At 43.7% G+C, this 20,867-nt stretch overlaps 1 protein-coding gene across 3 annotated transcripts in view; it reads left to right on the top strand.

The window, feature by feature from the left end:
- The first annotated feature begins 251 nt into the window (after positions 1–251).
- The window catches only part of LRRC1 (leucine rich repeat containing 1), a 130,294-nt gene continuing 109,678 nt past the window's right edge, over positions 252–20,867 (top strand). Inside the window, exon 1 of one of the 3 annotated variants that reach the window (XM_017872884.1) lies at positions 252–681. In XM_017872884.1, coding sequence (XP_017728373.1) covers positions 523–681 — 159 coding nt within the window. In that variant the 5' untranslated portion in view covers positions 252–522. Of the gene's footprint in view, positions 682–936; positions 999–20,867 lie in introns of those variants that run through there. The other 2 variants (XM_017872892.1, XM_017872902.1) reach the window with 2 other exon arrangements.

Here is a 20,867-nt window from a genome sequence, read left to right as displayed (position 1 = left end):
CTGCTCAGGCCGCCTCTGCTCCGCCTCATCTTTGCCCCAAGTCCTTTCACAGTCTGCCTTCCTCAAAGGGCCCGACGCGCCCCCGTCCCAGCCGGAGTAAGCAGACCTGCAGCAGCCAGCCCGCAGCTCTGTCGACCCTCTCCCGATCCAGGCCGCCAGGAAAACCCGGAGCGGAGCATCCCTCCGGCCGGGAAACGCCCTCGGCGCGCACCCACTGGTGCGCATGCTCAGTCCGCGGGCGGCCGCGAGTAGGAAGCTCCGCGCGCCGGCGGGGGCGGCGACTGGAGGGTGGGAGGGGAGGCACCGGCTGGCGGGCGGGGGTGCAGGGACCGGGCAGGGGCTCCAGCCCGAGGTTCCTTGAAGCGCTTCCGACCGCGAAGACCGGCGTGAGAAGCGAGCGAGCCCGAGAGCCAACAACGAGCGCGGAGAGGGTAGCGGGCTGAGCGGAGCCGCCGGGCAGAGCGGGCTCGGAGCCCGGGTCTCCGCCGCTCGGGACCCGGCTCGGCGGCTGCGGGGGCGGCGATGTTCCACTGCATCCCCCTGTGGCGGTGCAACCGTCATGTGGAGAGCATCGACAAGCGCCACTGCTCGCTGGTCTATGTCCCCGAGGAGATCTACCGCTATGCCCGGAGCCTGGAGGAGCTGCTGCTGGACGCCAACCAGCTCCGCGAGCTGCCCGAGGTAAGGGTCCGGCCTCACCTGCGCGCTCTGCCTTCTCGTCTGTTGTCCCTTCCGCTCCCCTCCTTTCTCGTCCCCTCTTCCACCTCCGGGTCCGGCGTGAAGGAACCGTCCCTCTTTTATGCATTCACCTGCTTCTTTCTCCCCGTGTCTCTTTACTTCCATCCTTTCCCAGTAAAAGTTCCTTTTCATTTTATTCAAAGTGACCGAATATTTTCCGCGTAGTCACTGGGGCTCGTGCTATTGGAGAAACGTTCTGGACTGTTAAGTAACTTATATCCATGTCTAGGTACTGACACCTGGCACTTGTGCCCGGGCAGGTGAGAAGCCGGGTGATTCGGGCTATTTCCATTTGGAAGCAACAGAGCACAGCCTCCCGCCCCCCTCCACTCCCCGGGATCGTTCCCCCACTAAGGGCCGGGCTCGCCTCTCCTTTGGTCGAGGCTTGTCCCGGAGGACCTTGTGACCTGGGCAGCGCTCAAGCGGGCCGCACTATCTCGGCATCTTGGGAGGAATGTGCTCCGTGCTTTATCGCGGGTGGGCTTGGCCGGCTGGCCTGCAGTGGCTACGGGGGTGGACGCAGGATGGGGGCAGGGGAGAGCTGGGCCTGGAGCGCTGGGGGCAGGTGCCCAGATGCCGGCCGCCCGGGCCCTGCCTGCGTGGACCTGTTGCGTGGTGGGAGCTGCGGTGAACGTCAGCAGAGGCTCTGCCCGCGGGCCAGCCTTGCAGCCTCCTTTCCCGGAGCGGCCACAGCCGTCCTGCCGACTTTCTATCCTTGCAGTGATGCGTTATCTCTTCAAAGTTGTTTATGTAAATTGATCACTCCACTGCCGCCGAACTTGTCAAGTGACATGTGCTGATGGTGCTTTGACCGAGAGTAGGGGGACAGCGAACTTCTTTCGAGCTTGTCTCGGGAACTTAGCTAGAGTAACCTTTCAGGGGGAAGGTGTCTCAAACCCAGGTGTGTGCAGGAAGTCAGTGTGCAATAATCCAAAGGTGTGCAGGAAGTAAGGAGACTGCTGGGAGTCGGGGATCGGACCTGTGTAAGGCCTGAGCGTTGGAACGCAAACATCTTGCTTGTCCTTTAGTTAACACAAGCCAAATCATTGTCACAGAAACACTAGTCAAGTGTTCTGGCTTGTTAGAATGACCTGATACCTTCTCCAGCGCTGATGGAGCGTTTAAACAATCAGAACTGTGTGTTTTTCTCAATATTTTAAGTGGTGGTGTTCTTCTTGGATTAACTTTCCTGGGTTCCTGTGGAATGGATTGGATGTTTACTCTGTGTAATCATAGAGATTATCCTCACTAGGACCTTTGCAAAGCCCCCCAGGCTTTATTTAGCTTAGAAGCAGCAGAGCCATCAGGTTCCCTCAGGCTTTTATTATTCTGCAGGCATTTTCAAACATGATTTTTTTCTGGCCTTTCACGTCATTAAAGATTTCACTTACCAGTCGTCAGCTCACTCACTGCTTTAAGTTGTGTAGTTTTAGGCAGTGATGTCACCAGGAATATAGAATATGTAATTTAATACTTTTCAGGGGCTTCAGAATAACATTATTAAAGATAGAATGAAAAGTTATTCACTAGAAATGATTCATTGCTCTTTGTGGTATTTGTTTGTTTGTTTTCTTTTGTAGAACTGGAAGATTTCCTTTGACTGGATTGGCTTTTCACTCCCTTCTGCAGGGTTTGTGGGTTTTCCTGTAATGTTGGGGAATTCAGCTTGGCATGGGAAATTACATAATTTCCCATGCCAAGCCGAAATGTCAGGTCTTTCTGTGATCCTAAATGGAAACTTGTCAGAAGCTCAAAATATAGTCTGATGGCACTCTGTAAATACGGTAAATAAACAAGCTTTTCAAAGGTTACAGGTGATCTTGCTAATGGATTATTATTGCTCTAACAGCTCTTAAATTAGTATTAAAGTTTTTAGGTTGTGTGAATTCTGCTTCTCCCTGACTTACTGTGTGTTTTGGTGCCTGGGTGTGTGCATGCCAGACGTGAGAACCACCTTGAAAACATAGATATCTGTTCTATCCCTTCCATTTTTTCCTTGGGCTATCTGTTGTCTCACCTCTGAGATCTGTATAACTTATTACCACTGCTCTCTGCTGCTCCTGCTCCAAACCCCTGTCTCCTTACCTGCCACATCACAAGTGGGTCTCTTGTTGACAAACCTCAAAGGTCCTTATTTTGGTGGCCATACCAGCTGTATGTTCTCCTCTCCATAATTTGTTTGGAAGCATAGCTTAAGGGGAAGCCCGTACCCCTTACCAGGGCAGCAAAGATATACAGTCTCTCCAGGCTTCAGTGTTATCACAGCCACCTTCTTTCCACTGAAAGGCCTGCAACCTCTGGTTTGCGCCAGTATCTTCATTTTACAAATTCAGATTCAGGATTGAGGTGACTTTCTCAGGGCTATCCAGTGAGTTAGATGCAGTTGCTGGTGGGTCCTGTTCATCCAGATGTCAGCCAAATACAATTATTTTGGACACCTAACAGGAATCTTCTATCCCGCTTCTCACACCCATCAAACCTTTATTTAGTCTCTCCTATTTTACTCATGTCATTATAACTTGGCCTTAGCCGAGGATTTATTGAGATTCCATTATTTGCAAGTTATTGGGAGTATAGAGATTAAAGGAGGCATGATTCACAGCTTTGTGAGGAAGCAGATGATTGTAATCCAGATGTGGTTAGTGTGGGGTGAAAAGGGCACCACAGTTAAACTACTCCTAAGCTATGGACTTGATAGTTACTTCACTAATGTTTTAAGCTTTTGCATCAGATCCCTCATCTTCAGTTTGGTTCCAGTTGGGTGATAGTCTCACTATCCTTTATGCATCCACCTACTCCTCACTCACTACCCGCAGTTTGATCCTTGTTGGCTCTGTGTTAACAAAGACAGTCTCACTGTAACCTTCTTGAGATGTCTGTGTTTTTGCTTACCTATGTTTATTATTTGTTTGTTTATTTATTTATTTATTTATTTATTTTTGAGACGGAGTCTCACTTTTGTCGCCCAGGCTGGAGTGCAGTGGCGTGATCTCCACTCACCACAAGCTCTGCCTTCCGGGTTCATGCCATTCTCCTGCCTCAGCTTCCCAAGTAGCTGGGACTTCAGGTGCCCGCCACCACACCTGGCTAATTTTGTAGTATTTTTAGTAGAGACAGGGTTTCACCGTGTTAGCCAGGATGGTCTCGATCTCCTGACCTCGTGATCTGCCCACCTCGGCCTCCCAAAGTGCTGGGATTACAGGCATGAGCCACCGCGCCTGGCCTTACCTTTGTTGAGCACAGAATCTCACCCTTGTGGCACCCAATAGGTCTTGCTCAATAAACAGTTATTTATCTGTTGAATGAATGTTGCCGAATCTTACAAAAATCTTCTTCCCTCTGCTTCTTTCTCTTCCCTTAAGCATATCACTGCTCTAACATCAATCCTTTTCTAATATAGTCAGAATATTCAAGTTGGAAGCAACTTTAGAGGAAAAGGTCATTCATAGGATGACACTGTTTTGTCTTACTTGCCCCACAGGAACCTTGGCTTCCCCTCTGCACTTCCTCAGCCTTTCACATGCCCTTGGTTTTCTCCTCAGTGTGTACCAATTCTCAGATACCTTCAAATGCATGTGTTTTCCTGTAATCTCCAGCACCAATATAGCACTTCATGTAGTAGTAGGCAGCACGTATTTTAAATGAATATACTAAAGAGTTCATAGCTTTAAAAAATTGAATTTCACCTTGCCACCTCCTCTTAAGAGTTCAGTTGATCTTTTGTTGATTGCCAGATGGCATTATCTCAAATACCTGCCCCCTACATCATTCTTTCTCATATTCTGCTTTAGTTTTTCCTGTCCTTTAGAGCATATATCATTACCTAACTCCAGACCATATACTTGCTTTCTTGTTCTTTGTCTCTCTCCCTAACGAAAACATAAACTCCATGAGTGCAGAGGCCTTCACGGCTGGACCTAGGACAGTATTTAGTACATAGTGGGCACAAAGATGCATCGATGAGTCCTAACGTGGGTAGGTGGGCCCTGTTTCTTAGCCATTGTAATTCCTCTTCCTATGGTCAGCCTTTTCTACACCAATCTAGTGACGCTATTGTTGACACAAAGTCTTCTTTCAGAATCCAGTGTCCTTGTCTTGCCAGTCTTTGTTTTCCATCTCTTCTGTACTGGACACCTTTGATTGCCTTATCTTTGAAAGAATCTTCAGGCACTGTAAACGTATTTTCTATGAACATTACTTCAAGTTTAATATCTCCAGCTGTGATCTGTTAAGGGAATATCCATCTCCATTTGTGGTAAGTCCCTTTTGCCTTAAACCAACCATGTTTTAATTTAGGTCTCATATTCCAAACTGACTGCTTTTCCCAGAAGTTCCATTTCTAGGGGGCAGGGCACCTATTCTTTCCATCTCAAAGGTCCAAGGACTTGCCTCTGATCCTTTCTTCTCCTCTGAATTTTGTTGCCAAGTCCTGCCATTTCTTTTTTCACAATGCCACCTTTTCTCTCTCAGTCCCTCACTCCCATCTGGTTGGCTTCATCTGGATTTATATTGTCCACTGCTGGTTGTCTTCTGCCGAGGTTCTTTAGGGCTTGTCTTGAAAGGGCAGAGAGCAGAGGTGCTGGATTCAGAGAGTTCAAAATGCTGCCCCAACACTTGGAGACTCTGTTCAAGCCTCTGTTTCCTTAGGTGTTACCTACTTTATAGGGTTATAGAGTTATTAAAGAATATGTGTAAAGCACTGAAAGTGTCAGCACAGAGTTAGATCTCAGATGTCTAACATCTTTCTGGATACTGTGGCAAGATCCATTTATTTTAAAATAATGTTTCTCTTTTTCTTTTTTCTTTTTTTCTTTTTTTTGAGACAAAGTCTCTATGTCACCCAGGCTTGAGTGCAGTGGCACAATCTCAGCTCACTGCAACCTCTGCCTCCTGGGTTCAAGCAATTCTCCTGCCTCAACCTCTCGAGTAACTGGGATTACAGGCGCACGCCACCACACCCAGCTAATTTTTGTATTTTTAGTAGAGACAGGGTTTCACCATGTTAGGAAGACTGGTCTTGAACTCCTGACCTCAAGTGATCTGCCCGCCTCCGTCTCCTAAGGTTCTGGGGTTACAGGCGTGAGTCACCATGCCTGGCCAAAATAATGTTTCTTCAACTGGAGTTTGAAGACGTTTTCCTGGCAGTTATTTTTTAAAACCAGAATTTCATTTTTAATATTCTTTTCAATAATACTTTTCTTTTTTCTTTTTTTTTAGACAGAATCTCACTCTGTCGCCCAGGCTGGAGTGTAATGACACAGTCTTGTCACTACAACCTGTACCTCCTTGGATCAAGCCATTCTCCTGTCTCAGCCCCCTGAGTAGCTGGGATTACAGGCGTGTGCCCCAACGCCTGGCTAATTTTTGTGTTTTTAGTAGAGATGGGGTTTCACTATGTTCACTGGTCTCAAACTCCTGACCTCAAATTATCTGCCCACCTCAGCCTCCCAAAGTGCTGGGATTACAGGTGTGAGCCACTGTGCCTGGCCAATAATACATTTTTAAAAAAATCACAGGTTCTGTGGCATCTTGATGACCTTGTAAATGAGCAGTGCCAAAAGACTTTATTGACTGTGTTTGAGCCTTCCTTTAATTGTCTCTAGCTAAAGGGGGAAGAACCGATGTGAACTTATTACAGAAATGATTTGTTGGTGTCAGAAGATGACTGGAAGTTGTATGAACAAAGGTTTCATGTCAATTTGTTAGACAGAAGTGTTGGGTAGCTGAAGGGGTCGCAGCGCACATTGGTGTCAGTAAGCAGAATATGAATGCAGGCTACCTGCTCCATGCTGCTGTTGTATTTCATACATTGCAGGCAGCCATACAGTGTCTGCTAAATTGCATCATTGTTATCTGTCATGTTAATGTTGAGCTTTCTTTTATGTGTTTTTACCAGATTTAAATATTATTTACCTTATAGTTGTATAAGAACTAAAGCATAGAGAAGACATGACATAAGTTTTATGTTTGGACATACTTCAATAACATTATAATAAATGTAATTTAAGTGAATGCTTAGGGGAAAGGGGATCCAAAGGAATATTTCCCCTTTATAGTGCTGATCTATACATTTCTCAAGTTAGGGAAACAATTCTCATTTCTCAAATACTCTGTTACCATCACACAATTTAGCATTTAATTGTTTTCTGTGTTAGTCCCCCAGCCCCCACCCCATACCTCTCCTCACCTCTCATACTTAAAAATGAGAAAACTGAGACCTAGAGAAGTTGTCATTTGTCTGGGGTTAGTGGAGATTAGAGTCTCTGGTTAAGAAATGTTTAGTGAGTATCTGTGACATATTAGTAATAATTATAATGGGTTAGTGGAGATTAGAGTCTCTTCAATTAAGAAACATTTAGTGAGTTTCCGTGATGTATTAATAATAATTATAATTGTCACTGCTTATTGAGGTTTAACTGAGTTTTAAGCATTGTATTAAGTGTTCTACATAAATAATTTCTCTAAAATGGAATAACAGTCCACTGTAGCTGTTACAATTTCAGCTTGGCAAATGCAGAAACTGAATCGTAAAAAACTTACTTAAAAGGCTTAAGAGCCTTGGTCAAGGTTAGTTCTGGAGCAAGCATGAAACTCCTGCAACATGTGTGCATTTACTGGTATGCTGTACTGCCTGCCTGGGAGCAAGGAGGCATGGCAGTGTGAAGAGCCTCTGCAGAATGCCGTGACAGATAATGAGATGAACTGTGCCTGTAGGCAGAGGAGCCTCAGGGAAGGTGTCTAAGCAGAGGTGAAGTATGGAAAGATCTTTGTTTTTAGAAAGATCATTCTGGGGCGGAGGAGAGAATAGAGTCCGGGAGAGCAGGCAGGGGCTGGTTGCAGTGGTTTAGGCCAGAGGAAAAGATAGAGTACTGGTGGGATGCTCTGGGAGATGGCATCATTAAAGTTTTTACTGCTAGGAGCCTCTCGCTTCCGGTCTGGTGCTCTTTCTACCATGCCGCCTTGTGTTGTGCTTCATAAATTTGTGGGACGCCAAATACAAAGCATTGTCCTCCTTTCTGTGGGCATATTTTCCTTGATTGTGGGGTACCCTTGTGTTCAACTTGTAAGATGCTCACTAACACCTGACAAGTTTTGTAGTAGGCATTGGCTTGGGAGGAAGATGGACAGCCAGATGTGTTATGGGTAGGAAGAGTTTGCTTATTTTTGGTTTTGTTTAGATGAATGTGATCATTAAATTTATAAAAATGTACCAGCAGTGACCCTGGTAACCCTGTGGGTTCTAGTTTTCTGAATAATATGAATGTATATTTATGTTTGTTCTATACTATGAATTTTAGTTTCATCGTTCTGTGCTGGAGTAGAGGATGCTTTCAAAGACAAATACTTGGAGAATATTTATTATTCTAGAGTAACTTGAAACTCATTGCTTGTATATCTTTTAAAAGTAGCTGAAGTCCTTGAGAAAACAAACCATTTGCTTAGTGAAACTTTAGGAGAGTTGACAAAGATTGAGTCATGCTTTTTGTATGGTAAAACAGCAAAATGAGCCTGCTTCTACAATCCCAGTTCCCTTTTCCTGGGGCTCCCAGCGGAAAGGGAGCACCTTGACTCCACATCACAGGCTTCCAGTGAATTTCCCGTTGCCAGAATTTTGCATCTTTTGTACTGTAACAAACAGGTACTTGGGATTTCTTTAAAATGGACCCTTTACCACAGACTTGAGATTTTAGGGGTGAGCCACTGTTGAGATTTACACAAGAGTGTCAGAAATAGCAGTGTAAACATTTCTTTGGGATGATGACAGATCCCAAACATGGTCTTGCTGTGCCATGGAGTGAGGTGTTGGGTTCTTTCTGGGTGAGGATCCAGTGAGTGCTGCAGGCTTTTCACTGTGCTCACTGAAGTCTAGGGGAAATTCACCTATTTTAGGACTCTACTCAGAATGCAGGGCTGGAAATGTTTGCCCTCTGCTTCATAAGATAGTTATGAGGGGTGATGAGACCATGGGCCAGATCTTCATAAATGCATAGGAGAAACTTCTGGATGTCCATTAACTTTCTCTTGGGTATGATTTAGTGGACAGAAATGGTAATTTACTATTGCATGTGGTATTTTAGAACATCTAATAGGGTGTGTGTGTGTGTGTGTGTGTGTGTGTGGTGTAAAATAGTTTGGACTCCTAAAATAAGATGTAATATTTAAAATTTTTCCCTCCTCATAATTTTGATCTAGACTATAATGTTTAGATTTCAGGGAAGTTGACTCAGTTGGAAGAAATTTGGTGTTTTGTTTCTAAAACCCCAAGGAATGGATTTGCCATGTGGTGAGTGGAAGGTGATGTTACACCTAATTACAGCATGTTCCAGACTGACTCCTTGATTGTGTGGCTGAATGGAGAGGACTCTGTCCATCTGGCCACCATGGGCACCTTTCTTTCCGCAGTCTACCCCCACTTCTTGGGAAGAGATAATCAGGAGGCTGTCCACTGGCTTGTGGTGAGAACCAGGTGCCTGAGTCAAATGAGCTGTTGTGAGGGCCAGAAAGTGGCTTCAAACCTCTCAGAATGTGACATGGGTTCTGACTGCTTGACTTGATCTGGAAGATGCTGAATAAATGCCATTGAGGCTCATGTTATTAGTGCAGATGACCTTGACTATGGTGTTGTCTTGTGTTTATCTTATTTTGAGAGTAGTATGTGTTGGATGATTAAAATAATTCAAAGAACAAAAAGAAGAGTCACTTGATTTCCTTGAAATGATATCATCCATTAACAATTTGATTTTATAAAATTTTTTATTTTATTTTTAATTGACAAATAATTGTATACATGTATATGGTGTAACATAATGTTTGGATACATGTATACGTTGTGGAGTGATCAAATCAGTCTACTTAACATACCCATCACCTCACATATTTATTATTTGTGGTGAAGACATTTTAAATTCCCTTTGTTTTTAGGATGTATTCTTATGGATTGTTTTCTTCTTCATACATCACTATGTATTTGTTGTTATTAAAACAAAAATAGGACTCCCACTATATAAATTGTTTTGCTGCTTGTTCTTTTTATTTAACACCTTATCTTGGACATTTTTCATACCTATATATATATAGAAGTATTACTGCATTATTGCAAGTGCTGTAGTATTCCATTGTATTGGATATAGCACTGTTATTTATTTTTTAACCCTTCTCCTATTACTAGATATTTAAATAGTTTCTAATTCTTTGCAATGGTGAGCCATGCTGGATTTAAAGTTCTTGTATGTATTACTTTGTATACCTGTGCAAATGTTTCTTTAAGATAGATTTCAAGAAGCATAATTGCTGGATCAGTGGATATGTACTTTACAAAATATTGCTAGATTTTCATTTTTTTAGTCAGAGTTGGATGGAGGCCTAGAGATTATACAAATCTAATCTGTCATTTTGGGTCTAAAAAGCTAAAGTATAGAGAGGTAAAGTGATGTATTAAAGGAGAATAAAGATATAGGCTGCACATTCCTGATTCTTGACACCGAAGTCCTGTGATCCTTGTGAGATCTTGAAAAATAGCCCTAGAGGCTGTCTTTTTTTTTCTTCTTCTTCTTTTTATCTTGGGCCCATTGTTCTTGACTGCAATTCTTTTCCATAGGTCTGGAAAAGGCCTTAGGTAGGCTTTAGTCAGTTGAGCAGGTATTTGTGCCAGGTCTTTGGAAGACTAGCATCTAATACTTGCCACATGAATGTGCATGCCAAGAGTTGCTGTGGGCCCTTGTCAGAGGCTTGTTGCATTTGAGGTGTAGGAAAGCAGGACTCTGGCTTTCACTGCTGCGGGGCTTAGACAGGCTGGGGAGGGAGGAGGGCATTGCAGACAGGGAGCTTTTGTAAGGTGATATATGCTGTGTTTGGAGCATAGATTCTTACTGTGGGTTGACTTGGTTCTCTTTCTGAAGCGAGAGGGCAGGGTAGTGTGCAGGATGTTTGGGGACACAAAGCTTGGTCATTAACTTGTGATGACTGCATGGATCAGCACCCCCACCTCAGTCTCTTCTACTGAAGTCTCCATTCAGGCCAGATCCTCTTACTTGAAGATGAAATATGCATAGTTGTTAGGAGATTGTCCTCTTCATGGTGACACCTTGGATAGGTAACTTGTCTCTCATTTTACTTCAGTTTACTCATCTGTAGAAAGAAGGTAATAATAGTCCCTACCTTATGAAGTTGTATGAACATTAAATGTGTTACTTTGTAGACAGTGCTGAGAACAGTATCTGGGAGGTAGAAAGTACCCAGTACAGTTTGATCATTGTTATCAATACTGACTTTTGTGGTAGAGGCCCACACTCCTTCATTTGTGCTTCCTTCAAATCCTGTCTCAATACTTGGTCAGAGTGATCTTTCTACGACACAAATGCAACAGTGATTGCCTGCAATGGTGGCTTTCCCGCACCTGCAGGGTACAGTCTGGCGGCATTCTGCACTTCACCTACCCCTGCCACCTTACCTTCCCTCAGCCTTGTGTTTCAGCCCCAGTTAGCTGCCCTTAGTTGCTGACATATTGTTTCATGCTTCTTAGTCTTCATTTTTTGTCGTTCTGCCTATGGTGAAGTACTATTCTCACTTCTTTGCCTGTCTCACTGCTCCTCGTCCAACTGGACAGAGCTCCGGAGCTAACATCTCCTCTGTGGTCTCTGGAGACACTTCAGACTTTATTGTTGCATCTTTGTAATTATCTCTGTCCCTCATCAAAGCGAATTTCTTAAAGCAACACATCTTTTCTTTGCATTCCTGCTGCTTAATAGGGTGGTTGGTGCAGAGCAGGCATTGAATACATATTTGAAGGGCATCTTGGGGGAAGTTTTCAGCCCTTTTGAGGAGTGGATTTAGTAATGGCTTTGAACCAGACTTGTGAGGGAGAGCTTGAACATGACACCAAGAAGAGCTGGGCCGTCTGTAGTCCTTGTGTGTATGGGTGGCACCATGATGGAGCAGAAACAGCACTGGCCTGAGTGTCAGCCCTGGGTTCTTGTCCTGGTCCTGTCCAACACTAGCATTGTGACCTTGGGCGGATCATGTACTCTCTTGAGCCTCAGTTTCCTTACCTGAGTGGTGTCAACAAAGTCCCTCTGTGTGTTGACCCTCTCTGATGCTAATTTTATGACTTGAGGTCCCTGAGTGAACCTTTGACGAGTGGTGCTGCAGTTGTACACATACTCTGTGAGGTTGCTTCATGAGGTTTAGTAGAACCACAAATCTAGGCTTAATCATTATAATCAAGGATTTGATAATAAGGAAAAGCTATTCCAAACACTTACCCTCCTGTGGTCAGTTGTTGATTCCCAGAACCAATTAAGGAAAAAAGATCAGCAGATTTTCTTTGGTTAAAACACTCACAGTCCCTCACCCCCAGCAACCTTTGAACACTGAAGTTTTTCTGTTTTGTCAGTTGCATTTTCCCAGCTTTTCGAAATGAGACAAAATGGATGAATTTGGCTGGGATCTTTTTTGTGTCCTTATTAAATGAACTCAAGCAATTCAGAGGGGGTTGTTTGAAACTTCCCTTTGTGTTGATTTGAGTACCTGAGAGATTGTATTTTGGGAAACTTAGTTTGGGGATTGACCATTATAAACATCTATGGGTCAGTATCAGATTAAAGTGGCTTTGCAAGGAGTAAGTTAGGATCAAAGGCTACAGCTCTCCAGTCTCCTCCTGGCTTCTCTGATGGGATGTTGGTGTCAGGCTTCAGAGACATCTTGATTCAGGAATGGGGACTAGGGATGGGTCTCTGCTGGATCCTGACAGTTTCTCCCTGCTTCCCTCATTCACTCCGCATACTTACTGTTGAGTGCTGACTGTGCTTCAGGCATTGTTCTATCTAGAAAGGCAAATAAATCTCTGTCCTTATGGAGCTTCCATTCTAGGTAAGGATAGAAAACAGATAAGAAAATATGAATTTCAGGTAGTTACAAAAGCTGTAAAGAAAACAAAACAGAGAAGCCGGGCGCAGTGGCTCACTCCTGTAATCCCAGCACTTTGGGAGGCTGAGGCCGGCAGATCACCTGAGGTTAGGAGTTCGGGACCAGCCTGACCAACATGGAGAAAACCCGTTTCTACTAAAAATACAAAATTAGCCAGGCGTGGTGGTGCACGACTGTAATCCCAGCTACTCGGGAGGCTGAGGCAGTAGAATTGCTCGAACCTGGGAGATGGAGGTTGCAGTGAGCCGAGATCACGCCATTGTACTCCAGCCTGGGCAACAAGAGTGAAACTCCGTGTCAAAACAAACAAAAAACCAAAAAAAAAAAAAAAAAAAAAAAAAAAAAAAAAAAAAAAAAAAAAAAAAAAAAGAACTCCAAAAAACAAGGAAGTGCTGTAGAGAGTGATGCAAATGGAGATTTCTATTTAAGGCCTCTCCAAGGAAGTGATATTTGCACCAGTGGAGTGGGGTAGCCATGTAAATATGGCAGAGCTTCCTGCAAAGGTTTGCAGATGAGCTTGGTGAGTTTATGGGCAGAAAGAAGGCTAGTGTGGCTGGAGCCCTTGGCATGAGCAGTAGGAAATCCAGGTGAGGATATTGTTGGGGCCTGGAGGGCCTGGCGAGGAGATTGGATGGATTTTCATCAGTGAAGTGTGGCAGATCATAAGCCTATAAGATACCTGATTTATGTTAGAGAGTTCACTCTGCCTGGTGATTAGAGATTAGATGATAGGAAGAGAAGAAGCAGGGAGACTGGGAGAGGGGGCTTTTATTGAGAGGTTCCAGTGAAGTGCTGCTGGTGACTTTGACTATAGTGGTAGCAGTAAATACTAAGATAGCTTGGGGGTAAAGTGGACAGTACTTGCAGGATGTAGATTTTTGGTTTTATTGATGGGGAGTGGGCAGCAGAATTATTTATTGATTTAGGGAGGACTGGAAAGGGGAACTGCAGTATAGGAACTGGAAAATACTTGAGTCATGGCAGAAGTTTTTATGAGACCTAGAATTTAGGAGAGGAAACCTGCGTAATTGATAATTATAATAATGATAGCATTTTATGAGCAGTGTGCCTCAGTCTGCTCTAAGCACTTCCCATGATTAACTCATTTAATCCTTACAACCATAGCTATATTTCACATAAACCGGTTTATTTTACAGGTGGGGGTACTGGGACATGGAGAGGGTAAATAACTTGCCAAGGCCACGCGGCTGCTAAGTAGCAGAGTAGCAGAGCTGTGATTTGAAGTGATGCAGTCTAGCTCCAGAGCCAGTGTTCCTTATCACTGGACCTTCCTGCCTCAAGGTCAGACATGGGGAGACAGTGTTGTCTGCACCAAAAGCCACCTGATGAACCATAAGTTGCATCTGTTCTGTGAAGGGGCACAGAGAGACACCCATGACCCCTGCCTGAGTGACAGAATGAGACCGTGTCTCAAAAACAAATAAATAAAGAGAAAAGAAAAAGAGCACTGAGCCTAAATATCATTTAAAGAAAGGGGTCACTAAATATTAATGAGCTCATTCAAGAATAATCTTTCAAAGATTAATGACACCCATTCTTTGGTGCTGGATTTCTTATGTTCGGGACGTAACTCACAGCTGAATCCTTATATACATACTTGAAGTCAAAGCACATCCGTCTCGGGAAACAATAGGAAGCTCACTTAACAGCAGTGAGCATTTGTTTTCTCATAGCAACTCTCATGGTAAGTCCGCTCATAATTATTCGGCTGTTATATACTATTTTTTCCTGTTCTCAAAGCATATCAAGTGATTAGCTTATGAGGAAATCATTAGTCTTGACTATAAAGGTCGGTATTATAAAGAGGCTCTCATGTGCTTTCTGGAACTATACATATTTCTGTTACAAATGGATGCTAATAAAAATTAAGGGAAAACAAGCATTTTACAATAGATCCGTCTTACCTAATAACATATTACACTTATTCTCATACCTTGATTTTTGATAACTTCATTGCAAAATGGCAGGAGGAGGAAGGGGCCAGTGTTATTTATGCCCCACACCACAGGTAACTACAGTGATTCACTGAAATTGCATGGGGACAGGAGCAAAGCACATCAGATCTCTGCTCTTCAACCCAGTCACCATCCCTCTTTGGTAACTTACTGTTTAAAAGGAAATTTTGTGGTTTTGGTAAGGTAAAAGGTGGTTTTGGTAAGGTAAATATAGCAGAAGATATTTACTTGTGATGTGTACTTTATTTAGTTTTTAAAAAGTTTATGTATTCTAAAGTGTTTATTTCAATTTTCAGATATAGGTACAGGGTAGGTCCAAGAGAAGCATCAGGTAACTTCTGTGGTTTCAATTCACTGGTAGTTTCCCCTTAGTGGAGGGTTCAGCCTAGGGAGACAGAGGAATGTATGTGAAATACTCTGGACTGCAAATAACAAAAATCTCAACATAAAATGCCTTTAATGAAACAGGTATTTAGTTATCTCACACACACATCAGGAAGCCTGAAGGTAGCAGCAGTGGTGGGTGCTTGTATGACTTCCCCGTGACTTGGTCCCGTGCTGGTACCCTTAGCGGAGAGGAAAGGGATAGATAGAGTCACAGGCCAGCCCTGGCCACCAGCAAGGCTGACAATGACAGTGTCTGGTTTTTAAATTTTATTTTAAATTTAGCCTCTGTAGCGGGAAGCAGGTGGGCAAGGAATAGTTGGAACAAGAGGTTGGGAGTGGGTGTGGGGTGGGCATTCTGCAGTGTCTGCTGCAAGAAGGAAGGCAGGAAGGAAGGCAGGCAGGCAGACGGTGAGAGCCTGCCTGGTTCTTGCAGACACCCTTCTTTCCCATCAGGGAGTAGTAGATAAATGTTATGTCTCTCGTTTAACCCTATGTCTTCTGCCAAAAGCATAAGGGCCATCTGCTCCGGAAAGATCTCTAGCAGGAATGATTTCTGTTTCAAAGTATTCTTAAAAAAGCTTTTACATGTAGACATTTTCCCTAGATTTTATTCTCACTACTTGTGTGAGAAATTTTGAGAGAACAAAAACATACATAAATAGGGTATAATAAAAATTAAAGTGATCAATACACTTAGTTTCTAACTTGTTAATTTTCTGTCACTCAGTGATAGGACTAGCTCTCCCAGCCTCTGTGCCTTTCTCGATGCTGTCCACTCTGCTCAGAATGCTGTTCTCCAACGTCAGTGCTGCCTTCTCTGTGAAACCCTCCCAGGTCTCCCAATCTGTCAGCGTCTCTGCTTCCCCAGCCTTGGAGGTTTACTTTCCTAATGAGATTCATCAGGACAGGACTTAGCTGTGTATCTGTTTGTTTTCTGTCAGCTTATCATCAGGGACTTACTTATGTGTTTCTACCTTAGGCATTGGGAAATTCAGTGCCTTAATCACAGAAATGCTCCAAAAGCGTATTTTTTTTCATTAAAAAATAGATTTTGTGTGGAGTAGTTTAGATATGTAACTCCTCAGGTATTTCCACCTTCTCATTGTGTCTAACCACCCTGTTTTAGTGCCTTGGCATAATGAGTTATTCTGAGGGCTCGGTGATGACAGGAGCACAGCTTTGGTTTCTGTTTGAGACAGGCGTCTGTCTCGGGAGGAACTCTGCAGGCCACAGACCACAGCTCTGGCCCCAGCTAGGCGTGTTCACATTTGTTTGCTATCCACCTGAGAGGCAGGTGACAGTGCTGGCTGAGTCAGCACTGTCCTGCTGGCAGAGGGTCAACAGTAGCACAGAAAGATAATATGTCATTAGTCATGTTGACAGAAGGACGTTTCTTCTCCCACTTGTCTATTAGTTGAGGTGTTAATGAGGAGTAAAATGGCCAAAAGGCAGGGAGCTTTCTCTCAAAAGAGACGGCCTGAGCTGCTCACACCCAGCACACACAGGATAGGAAGGGTTAACTACAACCTCAGTTGTAACTTTTAAAATACCAATGGCAGCTCTTTATTAGCTGCATACGGTATTCCAGATGTACAACTAGGCACTTAAACAGATTTTGTCCTGCCCTCACATCAGCCTTATGTGTGAGGTTGTTTTAAAGTCACACTTTACATATGGGAAAACTGAGGCTGAGCACTTTGCCTAGGGACACTCAGCTAGGAAAAGCCTGGGCTGGGGTTAAGCACAGGTCTGCTAGGCGCAGGCTTTTACATGTGAGGTACTAATCTGACAGGCCCTGTTGATTGGGTGGCACCCTTGAAATCCTCATGCAGTGAATACGTATTGATGGCCTGCTGTGTGCCTTAGGCACTGGGGATGCAAAAGTGAATGCACAGTCCCTGCCTTGACACTTGAGCAGATCAGATCGTGGTGAGCCTGTGTTGTGAAGCTAATAGCAAAGTCTTCTTGGAGGTAGAGGGCATTGCATGCACAGGCAGGGGCACCCCAGAGCCAAGTGTTGTTGGAAGCATGGGGTTTAAGAAGATGGTGTCAAGAGATAGGGCCCCATCATGGACAGCCTTGAATGCTAGGTTAAGAAGTTTGGCTTCTATTTTGTAGATAGAGGAGTGTCTTGTTAAGACGCTGATTTAGAGAGCTCAGCCTAATGGCAGCTTTTGGATGGATTTGAAGGGCGCAAGACTGGAGGAGATAGGTTAATATTTAGAAAGCAAACCAAGGCAGAATTTAGTGACTGACTGGATTTGAAGCCGAGAGTACCGTGGTTGGGGGAGTGAAGGATAACAGTTGAATTATTGGTTTGAGTGACTGGGTACCACCATCAGAATTTGAAGAAAGAGGGGAAGGATGCTTGTTGATAAATAAAAGATCAAACCTGGTGGCTTTAGTTTTCTCAGTTCAGGATGAGATAGGGCACTCTACTAGGTGAGGGAGGTGGAGGTGGAGCATGGGGTGCCTTGGAGGTGGTGGAGGGGAAGGAATGGGAGGGGGAGCTAATGGGCATTGCTGAGGTTGGCATGAAGTTTTGGTGGTGCCAGGCTTCTCATTTTTTTTCCTCTACAGTGCTCAACTTTACAGGCTTAGGATAGAGAAAGGTGGATTGTGGGTGCTGGTTGTACCTATGGAATAGGGAGTGGCTGGACGAGAGTGGGATGGGGTCACTGAGGATGCGGATGAAAAAGTACTTGGGATGCTGTACAGAGAGAGAAGGGAGTTCCAGAAGGAATAGGTGGGCAGAGAGAAAAATAGAACAGCAGCATAGTGGATTGGGGCTATGGGAGAGGTCATGGCCAGATCCAGGATACTGGAGTTGAAGATTCATAAGAGGAAGCAGCTGTGGGTGAGGCCATATTCCAGGGTGTGACTCAGGAGTGGACCGTGCGGATTGGAGGGGTGTGGTGGTCATTGCCCTTAAGGAAGCCCAGGAGTTGCTATGCTTGCTTGGTGGGTGAATCAGCTCCATGAGGGACCAGAACATCAAATACCTGTGGCAGGGCCAAGTCGGCAAATTGTAGGATAGGGCGGGCTAGTTATAGACAAACCTGTGCAAACTGTAGAGTGCATGCCCCCTCTACAGAGGACAGCTGCCCCTGTCCAACTCTACCAGGTAGGAGGTGGGCCTGCTGTTACTGCCTGGCTCAGTGGTTTTTTGTTTTTTGTTTTTGTTTTTTTCCTGGAAATCAGTTTTTATGTGCAGTTTCCTGATTTTAAGTGTTCAGTAATTAAAATGGGCAATTATTCAACAATTGGAAAAATACACTGTGAGCTAGAGGAATCAGGTATACAGGTTGGGTTTGACTCTGTGGGCTGCCTGTTTGCACTCTCTGATCTTTGGATACCTCAACAGGTCGTAGGACTGTGGCAGGGAGTAGAGTGGGGGGGTGATTTTGAATTGGATTCTATAGTCTTGAAACACCTTGCCTTTCTGGTCATCTCATCTGGCTTGGAGGTTTTAAAGATAAGGAACTAAGTAAGTAGCTAAATTAGTTTTTCAGTAGCAGCTAATAGGTGATGATAGTAATCTGAAGCCTGTGGCTCAAAGGAACTGCAGATTGTGTTGGAAATTTTGCTAGCTCCTTCTGAAACCCTTGCATCCTTGCTCCTTTCCTCTATACAGAGTGTCCTTTGGCTCTCATGGTTTGTTTCTTGATTCATACTTCCTCTTTTGCTTATTCACAGCATTTTCTTCTCTACTCTGTTTTCTCTTCATTGCTCATTTACTTCTCTAACTCTAACTCATCTTTTATAGGATTCAGCTCAATTTAGTTGGCTAAAGTAATGTGTAGGTCAAATAATAGTTGTATTGATTTGTTTAGTAAAATCTTGTTTTCTTAGTTTTTAAACTCAGTGAATTAACTGAATTGTTGTTAGACGGTAGTGAAACTTTTTAAAAAAATTAGCAAATTAAAAGGTGCTTACACATACAAATGCATATTTTACCCTTAAATTAATCACTCTGTGGGTTTTACTCAAATTTCAAAACACCATTGAACCTCTTTGGGAATTATCCTCATGCCACCTACACATATCTGTCCATTATTGGTGTTTGCAAATCTTTGTTTCTTTGAAGGTATTTACATCTGATGGTCGAGGTAGACTAAGAACTGAGTCTAAACAATAAGAGAAGCGACTATGAAGTACTGACACAGTGTCTGTTGTTCTGCTCAGCAGTGAGTCCCCAAGGTTGGTCCAAACAAGAAGGTGCACAGATGTTTGCAGAGTGAAGCCTGGTCAGAGTATGTGCTACCAGCATAGCTTTGAAAACCTTGCTTCCAGACGTGCTATATTTATTAAGCTAACATTAAATTTTCTTATTTTCAGACATTTTAGTTAGACCTTTGGTTAGTGTTTTGGAGATAAATATGCAATTTCTGTTGGCCTTTGAAATACTAAAATAGACTTTGAAACCTGCATTACTGTCTTTCTGGGCCCGTTGAGCTCTGGATATTGTAGAAGAGGAAATATTAGGGTATGGGCTTCCCTAAGTAATGATTTTAAAGAATGATGTACATGTGACTGTGTGGCGGCAGCATTATTGTTGAACAGCACACATGCAAACCAGGCTTACCACCGAGCCTCTTGTGTATAAGGAACCAGTCTGTCTTTCTCTGGCTGGTCACTTGTTGCGGGGAGCACAGCAGTAGTTTGGACTTGATTCTTTATGAGAAGCACGTGGGGAGTTCTTTTTAAAAATATGGATTCTAGAGCCTTATCTCAAGTAATTTCACCCATTATGTTGGGGTGGGGTAGGGGTCGTGAGTGGGACCAGGAGTCTGTAGTTTTAGCTAGTAGTTTTAGCTAGTGCCCCAGGTGACTGACACTCATGGTCCTGGGGCCGCACTATGAGAAAGAGTGGGGCACTGGGCTTTGGGGTTGAATGGACCTAGGTTCATGTCTTATCTCTATCCTCTAATGGTTATATGATCAAGCAAAGCTACTTATCATCTTCGAGCCTCATTTTTCTCACCTTTAAGTGACAATGATGGTTCCATCAAGCATAGCATATAGCTCCAGGTCATGAGTTTTTCTTGGGCCCCCTCCTGGACCATTATTTGAGAATTTCTTTTCTCTTATTCTCTTTTCTCCTCCACTCTAGGGCCTTTTTCTCCACCTACTTGCGTATGCACACACAGTGAGCGTGTCCTGAGGGGCTAGTACCCAAAGCCTGCCTCAGGTCCAGTTCTCTCCTCTTAGGTTATTGAAACATGGTGACAGTTGTTTATAATTTTGTCCTGCCAAGGCCCAGAAACTCTCCAGACTGTAAATTTGGTCTGTGCATGTTGAGTTTGTAGGGAATTAAGGGCATTTGTTTTCAGGGGACAAACTTAAGCAAGTTCTCTCTCCTCCTGCGTTCACTTGTTGAAGATAAGAGTTCACTGTACACAGATAGTCATCCCTGTGAAACTTTTTGTTTTGGCCAATGTGATCTTGATCTTCCTGGAAGATAGGCAGGCCAGTTTTAAAAAATGTTTTATTTTGTTTGTTTTAATGCTAGCACTGAAAATAATACTTTGGTCTTGGCCCATACTGCTGTCAAAACAAAATACTTCCTGTATCCAGGATATAAGTAGGTTTAACAAGTACCCAAGCATGTTGCTGCTTTTAGTTTTCATCTCTCCCTTGTAACTCTTGAAGTGGAATAACTCTGCATTCTTTTCTTGCTAATCACTTAACTTTTAATTGAAAGTTTTGCTTTTATAACGTGAGCTCTTTTGGCAAATGCGTGAAGGTGTGTCTAATGTAATTCCAGTTTCAGAGGCACTTTTTAAAAAAGTAAAAGAGGCTTTAATCTTCAATGCTTTTAACACTGGGCTATTTATTAGG

Source organism: Rhinopithecus bieti, unplaced genomic scaffold (genome assembly GCF_001698545.2).
Source record: "Rhinopithecus bieti isolate Rb0 unplaced genomic scaffold, ASM169854v2 scaffold_1304, whole genome shotgun sequence".
Taxonomy (NCBI): Eukaryota; Metazoa; Chordata; class Mammalia; order Primates; family Cercopithecidae; genus Rhinopithecus; species Rhinopithecus bieti.
This window is presented reverse-complemented; position numbering and strand designations above follow the sequence as displayed.